We start from the raw sequence: 25835 nt of genomic DNA, 5'->3' as shown, positions 1-25835 counted from the left end.
CTTCCCCACAGCGCTTATGCCACAAGTATATTCTTGGTTTTGAGAGACTCTTTACATCCTTTCTTTATCTCTTGGCAGACAGCACGCTCTGTGTGGGCTTTCCTGACTAGAGAATTTGTTCCACATTAGGACATCCCTAAGTGTATTCCTTTTAATGAATGACCCTAGAAAGGCCAATTTGGTGCCTGGAAATCTGGACAAGCCCCAGAGGTTTGCCTCTTAAGAAGAAGGTAGGTTTCAGCTTATTTCCTCAGTTTAGCAGAGTACAAACCAGAGTTCACTAGAACTTGACATCTGCGGATCTCAGTGTGAATGATGCTGCTGAGAAATCCAAGAGAGCCTGACTGCTGGCCACTTGGAGGGCAGACCTGGGTTCTTTTCTTCATCTTTATCTAGTCATCAACAGGGGCCCTCTATATGCTGGCTTACCGAATGCATCAGGTTCGGTGGGAGTACTGGATTCCTAGAGTAATCATAAGCAATTTGTGGTCTCCTCCTTCATTGTCTGTGTGGATCCCAGAGGTAGCGATAAGCTAGTATTTTTCAGCCGTGTCCATAGCTGTGGACCAATAGAAAGAGAGCTGGAAAAGTGTCAGGAATACTGAGTTCTTGCCCTGCTTTGCCCAATATTAGCTTTACACTTCTTATGGCACTGTGGGACTCATTCCTTCCTTCCTGAAATGAGAGGTATGTATTCTACATCTTCCTGCATCCTTTCTGAAATGTCCTTGACTGATTCTCTTGGTCTGAGGTTTTACTCTGATCCAAATCTTACACAGGAGACAATTGTGTCTCAACCTTTCTGACTCTTGGGATGCACTCTCCAGATACAGACACTTTGTATCTTGGCGCTTTGATTTTGGCTCATTCAGTTGCCCTCCGTAGCTCTTGCCCCACAGCCTCTCTGCTTTGTACATCTCTTATACAGTTCTGTGGGTTTCAAAGCCCATGGACAGGCAGCCGTGGCCCCCTGTCTTTTCTTCATCTCCGGCTTCTGGGATCTATTCTGACCTCTTTTCTGTCTGTGCAGCGATCTTCCTGTCTTCATGCTGCCTCTTGGCTATTCCCAGTGAAATCCTAACACACTGGAGTACAGCCCCAATGAGTGGTGGTTTTTATTGTGATCCTGTATTCATAGAGGAGCAAAAAATAGCACACATTTTTTCCAAAGCCCAGCCCCTTCCTACACCCCTAGAGGCACCTCTTTATCCAGATTTACGCCGCTCTTTCTGATTAAATCTTCCAATATCTATTTGATCTCAGGCCACTCACTAACTGCCCTGCATTTCTCATCTTGCCTGTACTTCTGTTTGAAATCTCCACCAGGAGAGGGGGGCCTTTCCCTTTTGTAGAGAACTAGAGCTGGCCTTTCTTCAGCTGCTGTTCTTTCTCTCCTTTCTTTCCTGATGTCCTTAGGCTACTGTTCTTTCTTGCATGGTGGAATAGCCCTGGCTCTTTACCTCACTCTCACTTTGGGTAACATAAAGTAAAAAGAAAACAAAAGCCTGGTCTGGACAGCTTTATGACTTCTCCCTGTTCAAACCATTGTTCAATGTTCAGGTACCAGGTCAGGTAGAAGCCACCACACAGTCTTATCCCCCCCCCCCCACCGTGTGTGTGTGTGTGTGTGTGTGTGTGTGTGTGTGTGTGTGTGTGTGTGTGTAAGAGAGAGAGAGCTTGAAAGGTATTGTCCTAAAGATATTTTTATAACCTGAAGCAATTACAGCTGTCAGTGTAGAGACAATCTGTGACAAGTTGATTTATGTGTACAGTATATGTGTATGTGAGAAAGACAGACGGGTGGGGAGGAGAGGGGGCTGGGGAAGGAAAAGAAGGTGAGAAGGTGGAGGTGGTGCTCCTTAGGAGTCTGCTTTCCAGGAGGCAGAGAGGAAGTTGTTTCTATAAAGAACACAAATAATGAAATTGCTCTGACTGTCATCCCTTTTTCATTAACTCAGATATGCTGGGAAAAATAAAATAAATCCTGCAGTTTTTATGAAGCCAGAGACAGGATATAAGATAAGCCACTAAGTGCTGGTTATATTTAGGGATTAGGGGATGGGAAGGCAATTGACATGCGATTTTGATCTTCATCTTTTTAAAGCACTTCAATAGCAGGTTTGAATAAAGCCGATCTATCTTGTTAATTATGTGGGAATCTCTGACCTTAGGCCACTTTCTTGACTTTTGTTTGTGAGTAGAGCTTGGATTTCCTGGGCCCAATGAGCGGAGGTTGTGAGTGGCTTTTCTTTGTCTTCCTGGAGAGTTACCCAAGCACTGTGGTGCTTTCTGAGGACAGCCACTGGGATGCTGCAGTCACCCTGTTCCTCCTGGTCTAAGACGAAATGCATTCAGGCCGGATAGGCAATGTCTCAAGGAGCCCTGAGGATTATTATTCCTGTCTAGCCATAATAACAAAGCAGAAATAGAAAAAAATGTATTAATAAAGCCTCTTCCATCTTAAATGGGTTTCTAAGTATTTTCCTGTAGAGTTAATCATGTATGTGGGTCCCTTGGGACAGCCTGTTGGTTGTCATTATCGCCCATTCCTAGATGCTAAACCCAATGCTCATTTGTACCTATTTGGAATTAGATGCAAGAGACCGAATTAGAATTTGTCATGAAAGGAGTCAGCAATATTCATTCTCAGGCCTGGGTCTGGAGGGAAATGGCTCTAAAGCCCAAAAGGAGTTTGTTTCTATGGGTGTGGCATTTTGGAAGAGGGCTTGAATGGGGTCACAGGAGGGATAGTTAGTGAATTGTTAGTTGATAGTTAGTGGGTTGCCTTGAGCCCAGCAGCCTATTAACCAGCAAAGAGAACCTCATACTTCCCGCCTGTGCCCAGGAAAAGCTCAACGGAATGGAACCGTTTAATTTCAGATTTTCCGATTTTCCCATTGGAGAATGAGACAAAATAGGCTTTGGAAACAAGCCCTTTGTTGTTTTCATAAGTCAACAGCCAACATTTTTGGCACCATATGTCAAAAGGTTCCCTGGGATCAAAAATAGTGGATGTGTTCCCTGAGACTTTAATATCAAGAGAAGTCACTAGAGGAGACAATAGGAAATTTGTCTCACAATGAATTGTTGTCAAGTACTTTGATACCTCCAGTGTAAAGATGCTCAGTATCTTGTGGCCCAGAAGTGTCAGCGCAGCTAGAAAGCTAGAAAAGCAAGCTTGCTCCTCTTCTTTCACGACTTTTGAGTTTGGTTATCACATTCCAAAGCTAAGATTTGCCCTCCCTTCTACCGTCCTAGTGTGCGGGGGGGGGGGGGGGAGACTGTGGGAGACATGCACTTGTGGATCCTTAGATACTATCTGCATGGAAATGGCTAGTGTGACTCAAGAGAGCCAATGCTTGGTGGCACCAGCACCTCTGCAGTTAATAATGGTTCTGTACTAATGTTGTGGTATCTGGTATCTGGTATTGGATGGCTTTGGGGAAGAACTTTTTGTCTGTCTGTTTTTAAATAGTACCCTAGATGAATGCAAGAGAAAGTCTAGGGAAATAAACAAAACTAGTATATCCTCCCGTCCATTCCCAGTAACAGCTCAGGGCAGAAATGGAAGCTGAGAACTAAAGTCCCTGAGAAGGGAGCCCATTGATGTAACCTGCACTGTTCCCACCGATCTACCCTGTTCCCTGTACAGGGACCAGGCACGGTCGGTCAGTCAGAGCTAGGGCAAAGGGAGAAACAGGAGGTAGGCACAGAGGAACCAACAGCAGACAGAGAGAAGTCCCAGGACCTCAGGCATATCCTGTCTTTCTTTGGGCTTCAAAGATTTAAAGAAAGCCACGCCTCTTGGAGATGGAATCAGGTATGCCAGAGTGTGAAGCCAGAACCCAGAGCACCTTCCTTATAAACGAGGCTGTGGCTTACATTGGCCCATGCCTGTGTACCTTTTACCCAGTTAGCATATTCAGTGTCGGGTGTGTGGTGGGGAATTGAGAAGGCTGTGTTGAACTTGACCAACATTTTAAAGGGATTTTTCTCATTTCATTAACCAAGATGCTTCTGGAATTTCCACATTTATGTTTTACATGGACGATCTCTTAGAATGGTTGTGTTGAGTCTGCAGGGTTTTAAGAGGGTGGGTGTAGTGCAAAGGGTGGTGTACCATTGAATAAAAATGAGATTATTTAAAGCATCCTCTTAACGTTGTAAATGTACTCTCAGTGCTGATGGAATTAATTTGACCATTTTAAAGGTGCACATATGCACGCTGCAGGCACTTCTTTTCCTAGTTAGTTTGTGACCCTTATTAAGATGTCTAGGCTTATTAAGACCTCACAGTAACTTTGTCTTCTTAATTGCAAAGAGCTAGCTCTTCTAATCTGGAAATGGTTAAACTGGTGGCCAGAGGTGGTACACCGCCCTGCCCTGGCCCGGCGCGGCGGGGGTTAAGGTGGGCGCCCGCGCCCCGCACCCGCCGGGATGAGCGCACAGTCCGTGCCGCCCGCCAGCCGGATCGCTTGGAGTCAGCACCGAGAGAAAGTGGCGGTCAGGGATGGAGCTGCTGCCATGACAACCCCGGCGGTCGGGGCCCGCGCGCGTCGGGGCTGCTCCCGGGAGGAAGGCAGCGCGGAGGCCGGGGGCGGCCTCTGAGCGTGGCGTCCGCGGCTCCGGTGCCGACTGCGCTTCGCCTTCTGCGGCGAGCCAGAGAGCGGGCTAGGGACCTCTGCGGTCCGCCCCTGCCGCGCCGCTCCAGCCTCGCTGCTGCGCTGCAGAGACAGCCCAAGCTGCGGCGCCAATCTGGGCTCTGAGGAAGTTGACCGTGGCTCTGCGGCAGGATTCCCGAGTCCGGATTGCACGAAGTCGGCTTAGCAGGCGCCTCCTCGCACCATCCGTGCCGCCTCTTGCGTGCTCTACTTTCCATCTGCTATTGTTTCTGGCGGCGAGCCTTGCTCTGAAACTTAAGAAAGTGCTGGATTTCCCCTTGTTCGACTGAGGAATCGTAGACCACATCTGGGTAGCTGGATTCAACCCAGCCACAGCCCCGTTGGATACCAAAGTGCTTACTCCTGTCCAAAGTGCCCATGCCTGAACTGCTACAGAAAAGAGGCAGCTTCTGAGACCCGCACCCGTGCGCCTGCTTGCCTGCCTCGCGCTTCTCTTTTCTGGCCATCTTCCTGGCCACAAGGCAGCACGGAGAAAGTCCGCCCCGGATGTGTGTGGAAACTGGTTCTCGGAGGCTGCGAGCTGAGGCTGGATTTAGGGGAGGAATATTAGACTTGGAGGAGTCTGCGCGCTTTTCTCCTCCCAGTGCATCGCGCGGTCGCCGCTAGTTCATCGCTGGGTCCCCGCGCTCACTCCCCACCCCACCCACTTCCTGTGCTCGCCTGGGGGGCGTGTGCGTGCCACTACCGGAGTTCTGGGAAGTTCTGGCTGTCGAGAATGGGGGTCTGTGGGTACCTGTTCCTGCCCTGGAAGTGCCTCGTGGTCGTGTCTCTCAGGCTGCTGTTCCTTGTACCCACAGGAGTGCCGGTGCGTAGCGGAGATGCCACCTTTCCCAAAGCTATGGACAACGTGACGGTCAGGCAGGGGGAGAGCGCCACCCTCAGGTAGGGAACTGCCACTCTACTAAACGATGATTTGTTTGGGCTGGGGCAAAGGGGCAGGGGTGCGGGTGTGTGCTCTGGAGCAAGCACAGCGCCAGTGGAGAGATCCCTAGCTCGCTGCTCTGCACAATTCCTATCTGCTCAAGCAAGGAATGTGGCAACCACCGGGCAATGCTAGGGAAGAGCTGTGTTTTCCAATCTTGGCTTCTTTGACCCAGGGGTTTGTTAAGGGCGAAGGATAGCTGTCTTATTTTGAAGGCAGTGATCCTGGTACTGTCTGTTCCTGAGCCTGACACCTATGGTGACCTGGGGCTTGGCTGAGACTCAGCATGGATGATCTGCCCCCTGAAGTTAATGAGTCCCAAAGCAAGATTCTGGCTTGGTGTGGATGCCCTCGCTCTCTGCCCGTGCCACCGAGAGTTGCCACAGGGGTTGGTCTTTGCCCAAACCCCCTTTCCCGAGTCTCAGGTTTTTACCAACGTTATTCTGGGTTGTCTGGATTCCAGGAGATGGTGGGGCAGAGGCAGATGTGTTTTCCTGTCTAAATGTGGCTTTTGGACACTGGTACCATGGACTCTGATTTGTCTGTGGAAAACGCCGTGCACACGAGTGGACTATGTTCTGTTTGTTATGCTTACCAAAGCAGTATGTACAAAACTTGACACATGATGAACCCTAAGCTTTGGTGGTTGATCAGGAATGGTTTCTGGGGTTGAGGATTGCAAGCTCTGGGGAGGAGGAGGAGGAGAATCTTAGCTACATTTTGAGCTAACTGGGGCAAGACTGTCTCCCTTGTGATATTGCTGTCTTAGCACTGACTCCATTTCCAGTTGATAAAACCACACCGCTCACAGGAGGGCTATATGTTGGATGATCATAACAGGAAATTTTCATCTCTGGGATTTTTAGGAGAGCAGGCAACCTCTGTACCGTACCCCTCTTTGACCCAATGTGTCCTCCTTAATAAAGTTTTAAAAACTGGTCAACTGAGCTGACCACAGGCAACAGAATACTATTTTCATCCTCTAACATGGAGACTCTTGAGAAATGAACGTTAGCGTTGGTGCCTAATGCCCTGGTCCCTTCGGTGCTGATCTTGGAGTGCCTGGGGACTGTGCATAGGGTTCCCACAGGACAGACTATCTTGGGGAGTGAGTGCTGACATTACCGAGTTGAGTTGTGAGGAAAAATCTCAAAAATAAATGTAATTTTAAAAAACCATGAAAGGGGCTGAAAGCACCCCCAAATCCTTTGTCTTTGAGGACCTAGCTGTTATGACTCAAACTCCTGGTTATTTATTATTACATGAATGAACTTTATACGGACTGTTTTAGATTAAGGTGATTTAGTTTTAAATATACATTGATTTCAGACTACTTCAAAACAACAACAACAACAAAACCCAAACCTCTAAACAATATAGTCAAGAAAATTTGGTGATCTGTAGATAGCCTCTCTGACCCTTACCCTCAGCTACAGGAAGCATACCACCAGGGACAGAATAGGGACACTATCTATGGGGATCATTTTAGATACCTATAGATTTCCCCCACCCCACCCCACACACAGAGCAGTCAAAAGAGAGAAAAAAAGGTGGTCAGTGACCTAGAGATTTGAAGCTATAAATAGGCAATTAGCCTCCACAGTGACTATCACATACTAAGGGAAGCAAGGGGACTGGAGTGACCAAGATATCATCCCAGTAAAGGAGTAGTCCAGGAGGATATGGCCTTCCCATAGTGGTTGCATCCAGCAGGTACCAGGGCCCCGAACTTCTCTCTAACAGGACATTATTGTGTATTGACTGCTTTTCTCTTCCCTTTCACCCTCACCGTGGTCTCTTTCAGACACCAGTGTTCATCTGCGTTTTCACATAGACACTCCACATAGTGGTCTTGTTTGAACACAAATGGCTGCTTCCCTACGCCTTAGGATGCTCACAGCCCAAGCTTTTAGAAATGGTCTATCTTGTTTCTTTGCTAGTGCTGTGTCTGCCCAAAAGGACTGAATATCGTTGTGACATTCAAGAGGGTAAACCTCTCAGTGGACAGAACCCTAAAACTTAGGGATTACATGAACCAGGGCCTCCAAAGGAGGTTGAAGCTCAGAAGGAAGGCCAATCTGCAGGAAGACTGCAGTTCCCCTCATGACCAGCAGAGGGCTTTCTGCTCTGGTTACTTTTTATTCCGCTTTGTTCTCATCAGCATCATCCTGGAGGTCTTTTGTAGTCCCTAAAGAGAACAAATGTCTCAGCAACAAATTCTACTTTGAAGAAACTTTAAAACTTTATCCAATTGTTTCTAGTGATCTTTCTCGAGATACTGGGAAACTACAGCATTGGCAATCTGCATAGAGTTTCAGGCGTTTCTAATTTCTTACTCTTTCTGTGCGCATGTTTTATGAATGGTGCGATCACATGACACAGAGTTCTTAACTAAAATACCCCAGTGTTGTTGAGAGGTCACCGTGTATTAGGGAATACTAAGGTGCTTTATATAATATCCCATCTGTCATCCAACTGTCTGATATTGTAAGAGAATTCTAATAATAATCTGTATGTAGTTGCTATTATTATCTCATTTTACAGATGAGAAAACTGAGGCATTGGCATAAAGAATTAGCCTTATTTGGGTCTGGGGAGACGGCTTTACTTATACAGTCGTTGCTCAGCTCATAAGAATCCTTGATTGGATCCCTAATGTAACCCCTCCTTTCACAAAAAACAAAACAAAAACCAAAGCGCATTACTTGATTTAGGTGGAATAGCTAGGCATTTTCGAAGGCGGACTAGCAGGAGGTACTTCTAATTATGACAGCAATAAGTTGAATAGTATTGTCACTTATTGGCCAGACACTGCATAGTATTACGAAATAGTAACAGTTAATCCTCCCTACTCTCTGAAATCCATTTAATTATCTCCCATTTTCTAGATGAAGGAGTTGAGACCCAAAGAACAGCATTTATCTGAACTCACAGCAGTAGCGAACAACATAACTAGACCACATAAATCGATATTTCCCAAGACTTATCAGGGCCCAATGAACTCTGTGTCTTCCTACTTCCCCAGTGAGGTTTAAGGTCTGCCATCATTCCTCCCCCCCCCCCTTATTTTTTGTAGTGTTGCGTAATTGTCTTTCTAAGTGGGCTGAATATATTATGGGAGAGCAAAGATCACACTTTTTTAATGTCATGAGCTCCATGGGATGACAGTGGTTTACTAAACAGATGAATGGAGACAAAACAAAATTACCCTTCACACCTTACCATATTTCTCTGACTTTATTTTATATGTTAACAATGATCGAACAATAAAGATCTAGTGTGTGGGTCTCTCAGAAGGGGTGCAAAGCCTGGGTGTGAATGACGTGTGGAAGGAGACCTCGGTGCACTCATTAAAGCCAACCTGTGAACAAAATAATCGAGATTAATATATGGGGCTAGGATGGCAACAATGGAGGCGCCAAGCCATGCGCCCCCTGGTGGAAGGAGGCTTTCAGCGGTTAGGACGGTATTGAAAGGTAGAAACATAGTAAGCAGCTCAGAACCTGAGATATAAGGTCAAGCCCAAATATAAACCAGTTAACATCAGAATGTCACTCAGTAATACTGCCCAGAGAGGAACCTCCCGTCAATAACACAGCTACTACAAAAGTGAATTATTTCCCGGGTGTGGGAGCGAGTCAGAGGCTGAATCTCTGCTTCCTGTGTCTAGACTTATAGTGGCTGAGCCATCATATTTTTCTTGGATGAGTTAAAAAATAGAAAGTCTGGCTTAATGTACAAAATTGAGGCTGAGTTTTGTTATGGCAACATTATAAAGTAACACAGAAGATTGTGGTAGATCTAGATATTTTCCTTCCAGATGTAGGAAACCAGGTTCTTTATGGATCTCTGTTAATTTCTGCAGTTACTCCGAGGCCCCTGGAAGGCAGAACTATGTCTTCTTTGGGTCTTTATCCCAGTGTTATGCACATGGATTTGCCCAAGAGCCTTACTTTGGTTATTCCTACTACTAGGAACAATGCTATCCAGACTGCTCCATCCACAGTTACTTCTGATTGTGGCCCAAAACAAATGACCACCCTCCCCCGCCTTGGTGTCTTAACATTGACTTATCAGAGAGGAAGCTTTCTCCTGAGAACTCAACTCTGCCCGAAATCACTCCATTCGTGACTCCCACCAGGCTAGGTACACCCTCTGGCATATTCAGCATATCAGCACTCACCAGTGTCTTTTCTATGGGAATTGATCAATACATTGCCTATATGAATGGGTGAAGAAGAAATGTGTGTCTGAGATCACTCCACTTCCCCCTAGCCCCCTTCTCTCTCTACCTTGTGTTTCTTGGCCTGGGGTGTTCTTGGTGTATCATCACAGTTGCTTTGGTCACGCGTGATGTGGGGTAGTTCCCGAGGAGTTACTGATGTGCTGGTGCCAGCACACCATCTGCTGAGCCGAGGTCTCCCTGAGCTGCACGCAGATGGGCTGTGTTGGGAGTTTGTTCTTTATTTGAGATGTGTGTGATGGCATGTGCCTCCCACTCTGGCAGGCCACTTTACTACCCAGTCTTCCAGTCTTTGGGGACGTTCCCGATGATGTGTCAGGTGTATCTCAGAGAAAGTAGACGACATAAGATGTGGAGGAGGACAGAAAAGCATCCCCTGTCATCAGCTCACTTTAGAGTCCCCTGGAAGCAGCTGTCTCTTGGTGGGACTACTGATCCCTGCTCATGGGTCTCCTCCTTCCGAATAGCAGTGCCACACAGGAAGGATGCCCTGGGTTTTCTTTCTAGCCTCCTCTCAGGGATGCTGACTGTGTTCCACTCAGGAGCAACTCAGACATTCAGCTTGTCTACCATGGCTCTGAGAAACATGGGCAAATGGGCCTTCTCACTGAGGTTTTTAGAACTATGTTGTGCCCATTGAGGGGCCGGAAACCAAAATGGGAAACATGAAAACTCAACCATGGGACAGAAGGAGGGGAAATGTGCTGGGTTTTTTTTTTTTTAACTAGAACACAAAACTGGTTATGGAGGGACAACCCGGTTTGACAGTATCTCTTCCCTTTACCAGAAGTTCTCTATAGAAAAAATTATTCTTTCTGCTGTCAGGAGCTCACAGCATTTTGAAGTTTGAAAGGATTACAGAGACCATGAAGGTCAGCCACATGGGTTTAAGTGTAATGAAGGTGATGACAGTCTTGCTCCAGGATGAGAAAGATACTGCATCAGTTCCAATCTCTGCCTGTGAACTCACGGGACTGTATGTGCCTAAAGGAAGGTGGCTTTGCCCACTAACTACCAACCTATTCTGAAGACCTACTAGATGTGCTTCTGATACAGTTGGTTAATGGAGTCACTTTGTTCTCAGTTCTCACCTAATTCTGCTTTCTGTGGACCAAAGCATGTGTTGTAACATGACAGTTTCATCTCTGTGGGAAAATCTTGTTTCCCCTGTACTAAACCTTGGGGTTGAGTGCTTTCTCAGTGGAATCACAAAGGAGAGGCAATGGTTATTCTGATACAGGAAATAAAAGTGAGGTTTTCCTTCAGAACACAAGATCAGATAACAAGCACCTGAGCCTGGCTTTGGATTCCCTTCTCTTTAGGCCAGAGAGCTGGACTCATTTTATGTCTTTTACCTTCTTTTCCAAGTACCTCTGTTCCATGAACCTAGTAAACTTGCTCAATCTCCCTTATGTAACAAGTCCTTCCTTTTTGGTGAGCTTCGATGGTCAGGCCTGGGCATAGTAGGGTTTGTATGGTTTGTGAAACACAGAAAGCGAGTCAGCCTCTCTAAGGACCCTTCTCTCAATCCTGGGGCTGAATTGTTTTGTTTGGAGAACCCATTATTCCAGGTTCTACCATTGATCTTTTTCTTCAGCTATCAGCAGTCTTGGGCTTTTCACTGAGAGGTCCCAATTCCTCAAATATCTCCAGGTGTTTTCCCAGAGTGGAACATCAAACAGTTTGGTATAGAAACAGTTCTATAAGGATGCCACAATTCAGTGCATCTGGATGCCTGGTGGTTAAAGTCCAGGTGGTTGAAGGGCCGGGGTCTGTCGCTGGGCAGGGCCTGAGACCATCTATCTTTCTTAATTCCTTCTCCCTCCACCCCTCCCTCTCCTCCACCTTTTCCTCTCCCTCCACCCCTCCCTCTCCTCCACCTTTTCCTCTCCCTTTACCTCTCCCTCTACCTCCACCTCTCCCTCCACCTCTCTCTTTTCTTCCTTTCTCCCTTCCTCCCTACCTCCCTCCATTTCTCCTTTCTTTCTTTCTTTCTTTCTTTCTTTCTTTCTTTCTTTCTTTCTTTCTTTCTTTCCTTCCTTCCTTCCTTCCTTCCTTCCTTCCTTCCTTCCTTCCTTTCTTTCTTTTTTTCTTTCATCTTTTTGGTTTAGATACGTGGAATGTGAACATTCATATAAATACTATTGATATGTACCTATTCTTTAGGACTGAACATTTCATTAAAAGGAACAGAAAAGTTGGTAAATTCCTATTGTAATTAATAACCAGTAAAGATAATAGATAATGGTATCAATACTGTATGTATCTGTATGCATGCAGAAATGCATGCAGATGATTCAAAAAACCATTTTTTTTTCAGAACATGAAAAAATGTACTGGTTTTAGGATGCCTGTTCAGATTTCTTGTATGAGCAAACAAAGGAGATAAAAGACATTTAACTGAATGTCAGCTGGTGGAGACAATGGTCTCTGACACTGAATTCCAACCAACTTACATTCCAGGAGGCATGAGCCAGGACGGAGTGGTGCACTACAGGGAATGTGAACTTGGAGTCAGGAACCTAAGCAGTCCTGACGTGGGCATCTTCTCAGTGTGTTTTCGGACAAAAAAATTAGTCTCTTTGTTTGAAGAGACTACTTATCCCATGATGTGTGGGTTGAAAATAAAGTAGTACACAACTTAATGCATAATGTTCTTTTCATATAACTATTCATATATATATCCATATATGTATATTGAAAATAAACTTACACATATGCACATGTAGATGTGTATAATATCAACACTTTGGCAACCTCTTCTTATTGTAAACTGTTGTGGCTCAGATACTCATGTCACTGCACTTGGAGAGATTTTCTGTATTCACTTTCAATGATTATAAAAAGAAAGATTTTGCTTTGTCTATGAATATTCCTATGTAACTGTGTGTGTGTGTGTGTTTATACGTGTGTGGGGGTTATGTGTGGGGGATGGTGTGCAAGAGGTTTCCAGAACACCTTTGCTTTGATCTATGAGTCTTCTTACATTCCAATCATTTCTTGAGATATTTTATCTTTGAAAGGAAGTGAGAATAAAGGTAGTCCTTCATTTTCCCTAACAAGATCATTGCATGGTAAGTTGTGACAGTTCATGGCTCCGAAGATGAATTTTCCACCAGATAAACCTGTCGAGAATGTTTCATAGAGGAGGTTATCAGAAATTCATGGATAGATGGGGGCAGCATGGGCCTCTGTCCTTGGAGAGTTGGTTTGTCTGTGATAATATAAAGTACTCAGGTGGTAAGATGGGGTAGGATGCCAATGCAGCTTTGAGCATGTCCATCTTCAACGGTGTCAGGGGTTCATTTGTTAGCCTAAGACACCTCCTTGTCAGCAAAAGGCAGGCCCAGAACATACCTGGTGAAAACAGATAGAGAACTGCATTTGTTCATTTTCTTTGGGGTAGAGGAAAGTCTGGGACAGATTAGCACTCCTGGCATTTACAAACAATTTTGGAATTCAACAGTAGAATAAAGAAAGTCATTTCTGCTGAAGCCACTGGGGATGAGTGTAAATTTGTTTAACTGTAGTAAGGTACTGGGGTTTCCATCTTTTATGATCTGTTTGTCAAAACTCATTCATTCACATGGCTGAGTTGTTTGGGTTTGTTTTGTATTGTTTGGCCAATTTTCTGTCTTGTCAGAGTAAAATCTTTTGGCTTAGAAAACTTTTGGGGTGAGCTTTGTCTTGTAAAATGAACATATGAATTAATCTTAGAACTTGATGATGGGTTTTAAAAAAATAATGGAATTTTTAATGAAACCAGCATCAACCAACAGATTGATAGAAAATCATCAAACTGAAATCAACCTTCAGACAAAGCTTTGGTGGCCCCATGGAGGCAAAGGAAAATGTGTTTGTCTGAAAGTAATTTCTTATCTTCTCTGGATTTTAGACAGACCATAATGTAACGGATAAATGAAAAATGGTCTCACACACAGAAAAAAAAACATCTTTTCACAAATTTACCCATCAGGAGAGATCAATCTAAAACAGTTTTAGCCCACCAGAACTTATGCAAATTATTTTTAATTGAATGCTGTTGTTACATGACCACTACAAGGAGCAGTACTCTGGGACTGTAAAAAGATTTACACCCTGTTTCCCCCACCGAAACAAACAAACTAGCAAATGAAATAAATCCATTAAGTCCTAACTTTATGGTCTTATTTCGAGGTAGAGTTAAACATTCTTTATCCAAAATGCTTGAGACTTACGTTTAAAGATTTGGAGTTTTAAAAGTGTGTTTGTTTTTAATTTTTCAGTTGCACAATGAGATATCTTGTGGCCGAGGCATTACTATCCTGTTTATAAAAATTTCTTTGAGGCTTCATTTATGTCCTGTGTATATAGGCTGAGGTTAACTTTATGTAGTATTTTAACTAGTTTGTGAGTGACGCTATTTTCACAGTGTGGAGTTTTCTACTTCTATTATGTGGGTGCATATGGATTTGGGTTTGGGGGGTTCTTTAAACTCTTAGAATTAAGGGATGCTTAATCTGAAATAAATTAAAATGACTTGAATCAACATCTCTAGTGCATTCATGGAATGATAACATGAGAGATGTAGAGGATTCACAGGGAGAATGTCATGTGCTAGAGAAGACAGTGGCAGTGATGTCCTTGGAAGACAGGGAAGGCTTCAGAGTTAGCAAACAACCACAAGTGGGTGGAGACCAGGTAGAATCTTGCATGTGAGTTTCCAAGAGAATTCAGCCTTTTCACTCCTGGGAGCTCAGGCTTTCTGCTTCCAAAAGTATGGGACTGTAGTTTTTGTTCGCTGAGGCCATTTGGTTTGCTTCTGTTATGACAGCCCTAAGCCTTGTGAAGAAAGGCTTTTGTTAAGTAATGTCAGTCTTATATGAAGAATTCCAGAGAAGCCTGCTTAGACCATGACGTCTTCTATCATGGAATAAAGCAATAGTGGGCTACAGAGCTGGAGCCAAAGGTCCCGGTGCTGTGAGAATGACTGTGCCTTCCCAGGACTAGTGCTAGCCCCTCCTGTCACAATTTCTGGAGAGGCTAGAAACAGAGTGGGTTCCTTCTCTCTCTTAAAAGACCACAAGGATGAACTCATTTCTGCTTTCTGTTGTATTACAATAAAGTCTCCTAACTATGAGCCAGCCATTTGTTACCTCCAAATCCTTACCATGGTAGGCTTCTCTATCTAAACGCTGGAGTCAGTTACAAATCTGTTTCTAACTCCAGAAACCTCTCTACTTTGTGGGCTTCATGTTCCACCACAAGCAAGATCTCCCACCGCAGTATTTTCTTTGGTATTATCATTTCTACCCTTTGGGTGGAAGCTAGCAATGTTGGATTATTTCCGACCTTTGAGCCATCTCACCCACAACTTGTCCTCTTATGTCCTGCTTACCATGTGACCCGAAAGGTGAACTGATGCCTTTTCTTGATGCTCACTGTGACTCTGGATGCTTCTTTCTTATCATCCTTAAATTTTGCCATGGTGACAAAACAGATGCAAGAAGACCATATTGACCCCTATCCTTCCTCCCTCCCAATCATGCCCCTCCCCCTAAACTATAGTGTCCCATTCTGAGCCAACCTACCCCCTTGTAAGTACAATTCAGATGCTATGTCTCCTCGTGCTCTTGACCCGCCCTACTCTCCTTGCTCCCAACTTTCACTACCTGCCTGCTTCTCAGTTAGCCCCTGTCCTAGGAACTGTCAGCACCGACAGTTCATTTGTCATCTAGTTGCTGAGACAAGAAACCTAGTAGCTATTTTACTTTTTCTTCCTGTTTGATGCTATGCTTAACCCATTTGCAAACTTCTAAGAGATTTCTTAAATCAGATCACGTTTTACCATATGAATTAACTTCAGGTCAGCATCTTCACTCCTAGAGTATTTGGTCACATTGCCTCTAATTGTTGTTTCTTTGTCATTTTTAAAAAGACTTAACTATTTATGTGTGTGTGTGTTTTGCATATGTGCATGCATGTATATTACATGTGTGTAGTGCCTGAGGAAGCCAGAAGAGGTCATTGGATCCTCTGGAGCTGGAGGTGTGAGCAGCCATGTGGGTGCTGGGAACCCAATCTGGATCCTTTGGAAGCGTAGCACATGATCTTAACCACTGAACCATATCTCCAGTTCCTACCTTCTTGAGCTTTTAAAAAGTTCTTCCTCAGTTAGAAATCTTATGATCATAAATTATGTTGCATGATTATGTTACAAAGCCCTGCTTTGGTTCAGTTATTTTCAGAAGGAGATGCAAAGATGAAAAAGAGTATTGTAATGACCAGGAGCCCATCCCTGCTTCTTCTGCAGGGCAGTAGCACACTAAGCTCTTTTTGTTCAGGAACCCACCAAATGTACTCTCTCTGCCAGGATCTGCTGCAAAAACATGTGTCCCAGCCCTCATCAGATCTGTATGTCCTTGTCAGTGTCCCTTCCAGGCCATGCTTTTTGAAATGGCTATTCCCAGATCCTTGCCACACCGTTCCCTTATCTAACTGTAATTTTCTTCATAGCCCAAACACGTAGAAAGGCCTGTTATTTATTTATCTGCTACTTATTTATTGTCTCTTCCCCTAAAATATAAGCTCCACCAGGCCGCTGAGTTTATTGCTCTCATTCATAGTGACTGAATTACTGCCAAGACACGCAATATATTAAAGGATATTCGTAGAGTGAATGAAACATTTATTAGAAATAATAGTAGGCTATTAACAGTGAAATTTTTGTTTATCTTTGGCTAGGAAGAAGAAAGTCTGTACTGGCACGGGCTCAGGTGTTATTAAATTGTGCAAATACTGGCAGAGTCCTGCTGCTGTTGGGTTGGCTTCTAGGCCAGAGAGTAGACTCAATGCCGAGGAAGAAATTTCCTGGGCAGTGGGCAGTGTGACACACTTCATAAAGTTGGAATGTGTGGAATCTAAAGGGTCTTTAAATATCCACTTTTACAAGGGGTTTTTATAGAAAATCTAATAAACACTAGGAAATAAGGATTATTTCCTAGCTCGAGGCACACAAACGTGGAAGGAAGATAAGTGAGCGGCAGGCAGAAGGGAGGCAAACTGAGAGCCTGGAATTTAATACAATAGTCAGTGCCCATGACTTTAGCTTCAGCCGGTTTTCTTAAGTGACGTCTGCCTCTGGGCTGTAGAAGACACTGCAGGGACTAAACATAGAACCTTTCCCAGGTTCAAATCCTGGCTCAGCCACCCAGGTGTGTGATCCCTAAGACATTGACTCACTGATCTGTGACTCAGTTTACCATCTTTTAAGGGGCCTACTGATAGGCACCTATCAGCACTAAACGATCAGCACTGTGTGTGCTCAGAACAGACCTGGCACTCCATAGATGACTAATATGATCCACACAGCTGAGGACAGTTCCCAACGTGAACTGCCACTGGATAAGTCAATATGCATGCATATCACACCTCTTTAGAAGGCAGAGAACTCAGAGAACTAGGCAGGATCAGGCGCTGGCACATTCTCTGACTCTATGTCATCTTTGTGGTGTGAAGACTTCTGGAAAATCTATGTGAGATTCATTATTTTGAAACTGATTGGTGGTCAATGGCCAAAGATGTGTTTTGAATGGACTTTGGCTCTGCCACAACTCACCATGAGAGGTGGCTAAGAGAATCACCTCTCCTGGACCTCAACTGTTTTTCTGGAATAACTAAGCTGGCATGTCCCATCCTGCTTGGTTCACTGCTTTGCTTTAACAAAAAAGATTCCTAGTGTCTAAAACATATAAATTGTTTATTCATCTCCACTGACACAGTTCATGGCTGTATCTCCAGGTCTTTCTTAGGACCTTCATATAACAGTTCTACCCGAAGGAATATAAGACATATCTGAGTGGATTGGCCATCAGACCCTCCCCTGCAAAATACATTGTGTTCTTCTTCCTGATGCCATCTGGATGCTGATACCCAAAGTTACCTTGGAAACTGCATCCTCAGTGGCAGATGCTCCACCAGACAGGTCTCTGAACAACTGCACAGAACAGGGTTCCTTCTCCGCCCTACCAGCTGACCAGAACCTCACGAGATTGCCACAGAAGGGAAAAATAAGCTTCTTTTGGGATCTCAGCTATAGAGATTATTTGTTGGCATAACTATCTTTATCTAACTCAGTACTCCATTGTTACTATGTGATCCATATTTTTATTTTAGTGATACAGATATATACATGTAGTTTTATTTCAAGCTTATGCACTTACTCATTTTTTTTTTCAGCAAACCTTTTTGTGAATTTTTTTAAAATGTGTCTGAAAGCCAGACCCCTGGCCTTTTCAAACTGAAGCCTCAAATGTTTGATTTTCAATTCCTTGACTCTTTACATCTCTGAACCAAGTAAAATGTCTTGTTTCATCTGAAAGTCTGTGAAAACCGGTGCGAATGAAAAGTTTTTACCTTGCAGCAAATTAACACATATCCATGGTGGCTATAAATGAGACACTGCAATTAGTGAAAATGCCTCTCGGATGACGAATGGCTCATTAGTGGCCGGACTTTCTTATTTAGAATAACCCTTTGTGTTGAAGAAATTCTAGCTCTTGGTGTTTTCACTGACACCTCTCAAAGAGTCTGAAGAGTGGTTTGTAGGCTTTTTTTTTTTTTTTTTTTTTTTTTTAAATTGACCAAAAAAAAAAAAAAAAAAAAAAAAAAAAAAAAAAAAAAAAAAAGACAAAACCACTGACAAGAGGTAGACTGTTGAAGAGAATCATGGTGCTGGGTTTGCGTTACTCCTGTGGGAATCTGTGTAGAGGAGAAAGGAAATGTGGGTGAGGTGCAGGCATATGGTTTGGTCATCATTGTGAGCATGTGTTAAGATCATGGTGGGAGAGCATACAAAGAGAGGAGGAAACATGGAGACTGCACCTGAATAGCTCATCTTATTTCCGTGTTTGAAGGTCCAGTTTCTGTAGCTCCTTAGGGTGCACAGCAGCTCCCTGCTTACACTATAGGACTCATCTAACGAGGAAGAATGCAGAAGAATGCAACCAGGTACCTCCACCAGCAGCTGTGGCCCCAGTGCTTTGACCCATTCTGTGACTGTGTGAGATATCAAGGAGTCTTAGTGACAAGAAACATCAAGACTATAGCCGTGTGCATTGGGAAAAAGTACATCTTTTCCCAGTGAGCATCAGGCATAGAACAATGTAGAACAGGATTCCTTCTTAACAACTGATGAAGTCACTCACTTGAGTGCCTGGCAAAAGGGTACCCTAGAATGATTCCCCGAGAGACTCATGTACCTGGACCATGTACAACTCTACTTATCTGGGGCCAGATCCTAGGAAACAAGTAAACAAAGAAATACATCATGTCGTGTAAAGAACAAACAGGAAGTAAAATATCAGTAAGTGTACAGAGCCCCTGGTGTAGATACAGGGGCAGGGATTTGCACAGTGTGTTCATGCCCTGAATGGACAAGCTTGTCAGCCTGAGAGACTCAGGAGAACAAGGATTGCTGGCAAAAGCTACAAACTGAAGCCTCAAAGAGGCTGCAGCTAGATAGTAGCTATTGGCTTTGAGTCCTAGCTACTCGGTAGGTAGAGGCAGGAGTATCACATGTTGCAGCTTAGAGAAAAGAGTTTTCAATGTTTCCACTATAAAGTGATGATAGGTGTACTGGCTTGTTTTGTGTCAACTTGACACAAGCTAGAGTTATCACAGAGAAAGGAGCCTCAGTTGAGGAAATGCCTCCATGAGACTTAGCTGTAAGGCATTTTCTAACTAATGATCTAGGGGGGAGGGCCCAGCCCAATGTGTGTGGTGCCATCTCTTGGCTGGTAGACCTGGGTTATAAGAAAGCAAGGTGAGCAATTCAAAGGAATCAAGCCAGTAAGCAACATCCCTCCATGGCCTCTGCATCAGCTCCTGCTTCTTGACTTGCTTGAGTAACAGTCCTGACTTCCTTTGGTGATAAAGAGCAATATGGAAGTGTAATCTGAATAAACCCTTTCCTTTCCAACTTGCTTCTTGGTCATGATGTTTGTACAGAAGTAGAAACCCTGACTAAGACAATAGACAAGGTCATATCAATTCTGATATGAAGTTATATAATATATTCACATAATGAATTATTACATAGCCCCTTATTTATAAATATAATTTATATGTTGTTATGTATCAGCTAAGATAAATTTATTCTTAAAAAGAAGGGTTTGGAGTTCTTGTATACATGTGAAAACCAATATCCCATAGCAATCCAGGAGCATGAAAAAACAAGGGCTTGAGTTTTAGAAAGTGACAATTAAATATCAGTGTCACATAAGCAAGCCCCACCCTCACATCATTTCTACTATCTGTGTCATAGCCACCCTGAAGATGTGGTCCTGGTTGTAACAGTATTGCTCTGGGACAGGCTGTATCCCCACAGCATCTCTAGCCTTCAGGGTCTAGTTAGTGTCTTCTATTGAAATGTCTGGCGACTTTCTTTTCTGACATTGCACATAAACCTTATGAGCACTTATGATATGTGCAATGTTCACTTTGAGACTCTACCTGTTGCCATTTCATGTACATGGCACTGTTAAATTAAGCTGGCCTTTTATGACTCTGGGTGAAAGCACCTGTATGCTCAAGCAGGTGTACTTTTGGGATTAACGGACTCATAGAAATGAGAGGTGAATAAGATATGTTGAGATGTTCAGAAGAATTATTTAGCATTTATTTTTATATCGATTCAGTAGTCAAACCTACAAACAGTGTATGGTGAGGACAAATTCTTTACTAATTTATTTTTCTTTCTACTCATTAGATCATCTCCATTTACATCTGAAAATTGAGCACTGCACCCTTAAATCATTTGCAACAACTTTATTAAGAATTCAGAATAGGGATTTCCTGCCCCTGGGGTTACTGTTAGTATTAGAGCCTGTCCACTAGTTAAAATTAACACATGATTATTAGTGAGATTGGGCTCCATGGTCCATACAAGGAGGCTGGGCTGATTAAAATGCAGACTTGAAAAGTTACCAGCTCCAAACAGTTTCTCTTACACATTAGGTGTCATGATCCTTGTGTTTGGTGTACTTTGGTATTGTCACACTGATTCACACTCTTCCTGCATGCACAGATTACAACAGCCCTTTGAGTTTTCTCATCACAATTCTGGTTTCTCTACTAATTGGAAGTAAGAAGAGATGGAAAGCTCGGGTAGATGATAGCACGGGGAAGGACAGGGCTTCTAGATGCTGTGACAGAGATGTTCAGGGTCAGGAGAGATGATTTCACATGAACCAGGCTTTGAATAGCCAAGAGTCTACCTTGTAAATAGTGTAGTTTGTTACAATGCACAAGTATTTATCAGACAGAGATACACAACTCTTATTAACCCAGTAGTCAAGAATATATTCCACAGTAGAAATGGGGCCATGATGTTGGCACCAATTTAAGTTGGGGACTTAAATTGAGTTGTGAAATGATTAGACTAATCCTTTCATGGCTTGATATTCTTATCTGGGAAGCTATACTAAATAATACAATAGTCTCTCCTTATCTGCAGTCTCAGTTACCCACCATCTACCACATTTGCAAATACTAAGTGAAAAATCCAGGCACAGAGGACTTACCCACTTCAACTTGCAGTCTTCGGGAGAGTGTGATGAAACCCTCTCCTAACACCCCCACACCATCCAGAATGTGAATTGTCCCCTGTCCCACTTACCCATGGTCGAAATTTCCCGCTTATTAGTTATAGTCTGGATTACAAAATGGACTGTCATAGAACCAATGCTTGGGTTGGAGTAACCCCTATCTTACTCAGTAGCAGCCTTAAGGACAAAGTTAGTGATGCTGGCAGTTTGGATATGCTAAAGTGAAATCATGACGTTTTCTTCAAGTATTGCTATCATAGGAAGAAACTGTAAGTACAGTCAAATAAGATCTTTTGAGGGAGGAAGTGGCTACATTTTATAATGGTTTATTATGGTATAGTGCCATAAGCATTATAGGTTGCTATTAGTTTTTTTATTTCTCCATTGTGCCTAAATTATCAGTAAATCTTTACTATCTATAAACATACACTCATAGGAAAATAGGATTTGTGTCAAGTTTCAGCATCCTGTTGGGAGCCATGGGACAGAATCCCCTAGGAGAGATGGGACTATGTTACCTTAATACTTACCTGGTAGAGTTGTTTTGTTACTGATGCTAGAAATAACATCAACTGAAACAAAATCAGCTGCAGCAGCATTTAATGAGAACCTATCATTATGTGATAAATACTTTACGTGGGTCATCTCATCTAATAATCATAATCATTTATAATAATCATGTAAATTAACATGTAAAGTTATAAGGATTGTACCTGGCACCTATTATGTATTAGAAGTGTCATTTTATGCCTTTAACAGGATATTACTATCAACAAAAACAAAATAAGACATGAAAACCAGACATCAAATGATTCAGCATAGATAGAAGGTGATGGAAGAGAGGTTCTTCCAATTCTGTCTAGAGAATTTTCAACTAGAAACCTCTTTTGACATCTTTGATCTGTTTTGTCTCAGTGCTGAAATGGCTCTCCAGTGTGCAAGCATCACCCCCTCTGAGACTCTCTTAACCTATGAGAAGTTCACACCTTTTTCTCCAATCCTTTCTTTCTCTCACTGAAATGCTAATACTGTGACAGACACTACTGTAGTCATCTAGAACCTCCTCTTTCCTTGAACACCCCAACAGATAGTACATGTTTCTTATTTTCTCCCTGTCCCATGCTCTGTGCGTATAGCAACTCAACTGTTTATTCAAGAAATTATAATCTGCATTTGCTGAGCATCAATGCCATTCTAGACCTGGAGACTCAAGAAGACAGAAAACCAATGAGCAGCCTCAATCTAAAGCCAGTAGTGGTGGGAATGTTACAGCAGAAAATGAAGAAGTAGTTGGGGCATCTTCCCCAAGTGTAACCTTTAAGTGAGATGTCATGTGTGCTGGGTAAGCCTCTGCATATATTGGGAGGGGATGCTCCAGGGGGAGAAATAATAAAGATGAAAGTGTCCAGGTGGGAACTTTTTGACTTGGACTAACAGAAGTGTTAAAGGCAGAGTATGTGACCATGGGGACAGTTTGAACCTTATGCTGTGTTATGGGTGCCACAGGAACAGTGTGATTATATTGATATATTATGAGTGCTTTACCCTCTTTGATGGTTACTTATTATTTATTACCTAACCAATATTAAGTTTTGCAATCTCTTCAAAAGCTATTTGTATATTTCTGTAGGCCACCAGACAAAGACTGGTAGGGAACTTCTCTTGGGCTTCACAATCACCTGTAAAAAGTTCATGATTAACAGTTTCTGTAATTTAGGGGAATGCTGCTGTGGAGCCCCTCTTTTCTGTTAGGTTCACACTGATTCACCATGTAGAAAGTGACTTCCTATTGAGGCATCCTGAATATGTTCTTGATTGCTCACAAGGTGCCATAGATGCTTTTTTGGATGAGCAAACACTATATGGTTCCCTGGACTTTACTGTCATTTATGATCAAAGGTCTCTGTTGCTCATGGTCCTGTGGGAGCTGAAACTGATAAACTGTTCAGAAGAAATAATTTGCAGTTGAATGTTTCAGCAAAAGGACCATAAAAGGGTATTCTTAATTTCTTATTTAATTTAAAACCCAACTTCTCATCTTTATCATAAAAGATAAAACTCTTGTTTATTATGTACATAATAATTGTATATATCTATGAGGTCCAATGTGATGTTCTCATATAAGTATATATATAGTGTCATAAGCAAATAATGGTAATTGAATGACTACTTTAAAAAAGATAGGACACAGGTACCAGTGAGGAGGCAGAGTGAAGAACAATGAATACAGTTGTGGGGAAGATAAAGTAGTGCATAGTTCATGGAAAACATGATGAAGGGACCCCAAAAACTAAACCAAAGCTACTGTCTGGTCCAACAGTTCCACTGAAAGTGAAACACGCTGGCTGTCAAACAGATGGGCACTGCTTTGTTCTTTGATGTTCTCTTTATAAATAACTAATATTTTGAGTCAATCCAGGTGTCCAATAGCAGGTAATAAATCAAGAAACTGTTTCTCATACAATAAAAGGGATACTACCCACCCTTCCCAATAATGAAATCCTGTCCTTTGCAAAGGCATGAATGAGGCTGGAGGGCAGCACGTGAAGTGAAGTGAGACTCAGAAACTCAAATCCTGTGAGGTCTATGCCAGTTAATGTCAGAGCAGTTGTGCCTAGAAGAGTGGTTGGGAAGGGGGAGAGGGAAAAGGGGGAGATGGCCATTAGAAGGAAGTTAACAGAAGACGGGGAAAAAGCACTGTAGTCGACTTTTACACAGTCAGATGCTAGTGATAAGTTGCATTTCTCTAGGGAGCCAGAAAAGGTGGGGTTTGAATGTTCTTCTCATAGATAAGTGGTAAGTGCTTGAGGTAAGGAATATTACCACTTAGCTTCCATGTAATTGCCTTGGTTGGTACTAAGTTATTAACTAGCCAGTAGATAACAATGATTTTGTGGTGTCTACTCAATAATTTTATTAGGCTGTAGATAATTAAGCAAATCCTTATTTTAAAGAGAATATAAACATATTTCTCATTTAAATACATTTGAGACTTTTCTAATAATGTTTTATGTATTTGTGTATGTATAAGCACACATCATGTATGTATGTATGTATGTATGTATGTATGTATGTATGTATATACTTATAGTACTGGTGACTAAGCCAGGACCTCCCATGTTCTCGACAGGTGCTACAATCTTAGTCCTTCTGCTTTCACATTGACATATTTTATAGGAGAACGTGAGAATGAGTGGGATTGGCATTGCTGTGGTCCTGGATGATGCTGAGCTCATGTTTGATGCTGAGGTCCTGGTCCATGCAGGGGAAGTGAGGAAGGATGCAGACTTCCTATGGTTCTGGAACTGATCTTTTTTTTTTTTTGTTTTTTTGTTTTTTTGTTCTCTTTGCACCTCTCACTGGGCTTGTCCTCTCAAAGGCTCTAGGACATGATGAACTGCTCATGTGAGAAGCATATGTTTTATGTACCTTACAAACCAAGCACACATTGCTTTTCTTTATTATGAAATAGTTTCATATATCATTTAAAATACCTCATATTTTCATATTCTATATCATGTGTGTAACACATCTGCACATAAAAAATGTAACAAATTCACTCTGTTCTCGCTCTGGCTTAAGAAATAGAACTTTCGTTCCTTCTGGACTCTGAATTCCTACTTCTTTACAACTTTTCTCCTGTGAGTGAATGACCAGGGGTTTGTTTCCAAATTATTTTCCCCCTTGACTTTAGAGTTATACAAGATACATACTTTTGTGGTGTGCAAACATTATCTTTTCCAACAGTATCTATTAGTTTACCTTTACCAAAAAGGAACTTGTGTAAATACGAGTACAAAGGTGACATTTTTCACTACCTCATTTCAGAAAAGTAACTGATCCACACCCCGTTGGCCAGAAGTGGTTTCGTGCTCCAGATGTGTGAGCAACCTTTAACAAAGAATCAACATACAACACATCAACATACAGGTGCATAGTAAATTTCTTGCTAGTGGGTCTACAGCACTTGTGTCTCTGCATCTGTTTGCTGTACAAATTTGGGGATTTTTTGTGATGAGATAAAGTTGGGGTTATGTAATCTTGTAGGTTGGCAACTTTTGAGACTCAGATTCCGGAATGTCAGCCTTCAGGCTTTCTGAACACTTGCTTTCTTTGTATAGGCAGTGCGCTGAGTGCTTCAAGAGCTACAGGGATAAATAAGCTGCCCTTCCTATCCTCAGCAAGCCTTTTATTGTCTGGTAGAGGAAACTAAAGAAGTGGGACCTCAGAAGGAGATTCAAAATACCACTATTTGTTCAGAAGGTAACGTAGGGGCTGTGTCTGAGAGGTACACAGGGGCACTGGAAGGTTAAGAAGGTGATAGCAGGGAGGCATCTGATACGGTAGGGATGATAGGGGCCAATCTGTAAAGGCCCACATATAACCCTGGACCTGCTCCTCGA

The 25835-nt window shown here is 42.9% G+C and overlaps 1 protein-coding gene across 4 annotated transcripts in view; it reads left to right on the top strand.

Moving 5' to 3' along the window:
- The window catches only part of LOC308430617 (neurotrimin), a gene marked incomplete at both ends in the record, with an annotated part of 925750 nt that overhangs the window by 524432 nt on the left and 375483 nt on the right, over positions 1-25835 (top strand). For all 4 annotated transcript variants that reach the window (XM_080929828.1, XM_080929827.1, XM_080929826.1 and 1 more), the window contains one exon: positions 5480-5564. In XM_080929828.1, the coding sequence (XP_080785954.1) occupies positions 5480-5564 (85 nt within the window). The remainder of the gene's footprint in view (positions 1-5479; positions 5565-25835) is intronic.

This window comes from Micromys minutus (genome assembly GCF_963924665.1).
Source record: "Micromys minutus genome assembly, chromosome: 16".
NCBI lineage: Eukaryota > Metazoa > Chordata > Mammalia > Rodentia > Muridae > Micromys > Micromys minutus.
Note: the sequence above shows the minus strand (reverse complement) of the source record. Positions and strands in the feature narration are given on the sequence as shown.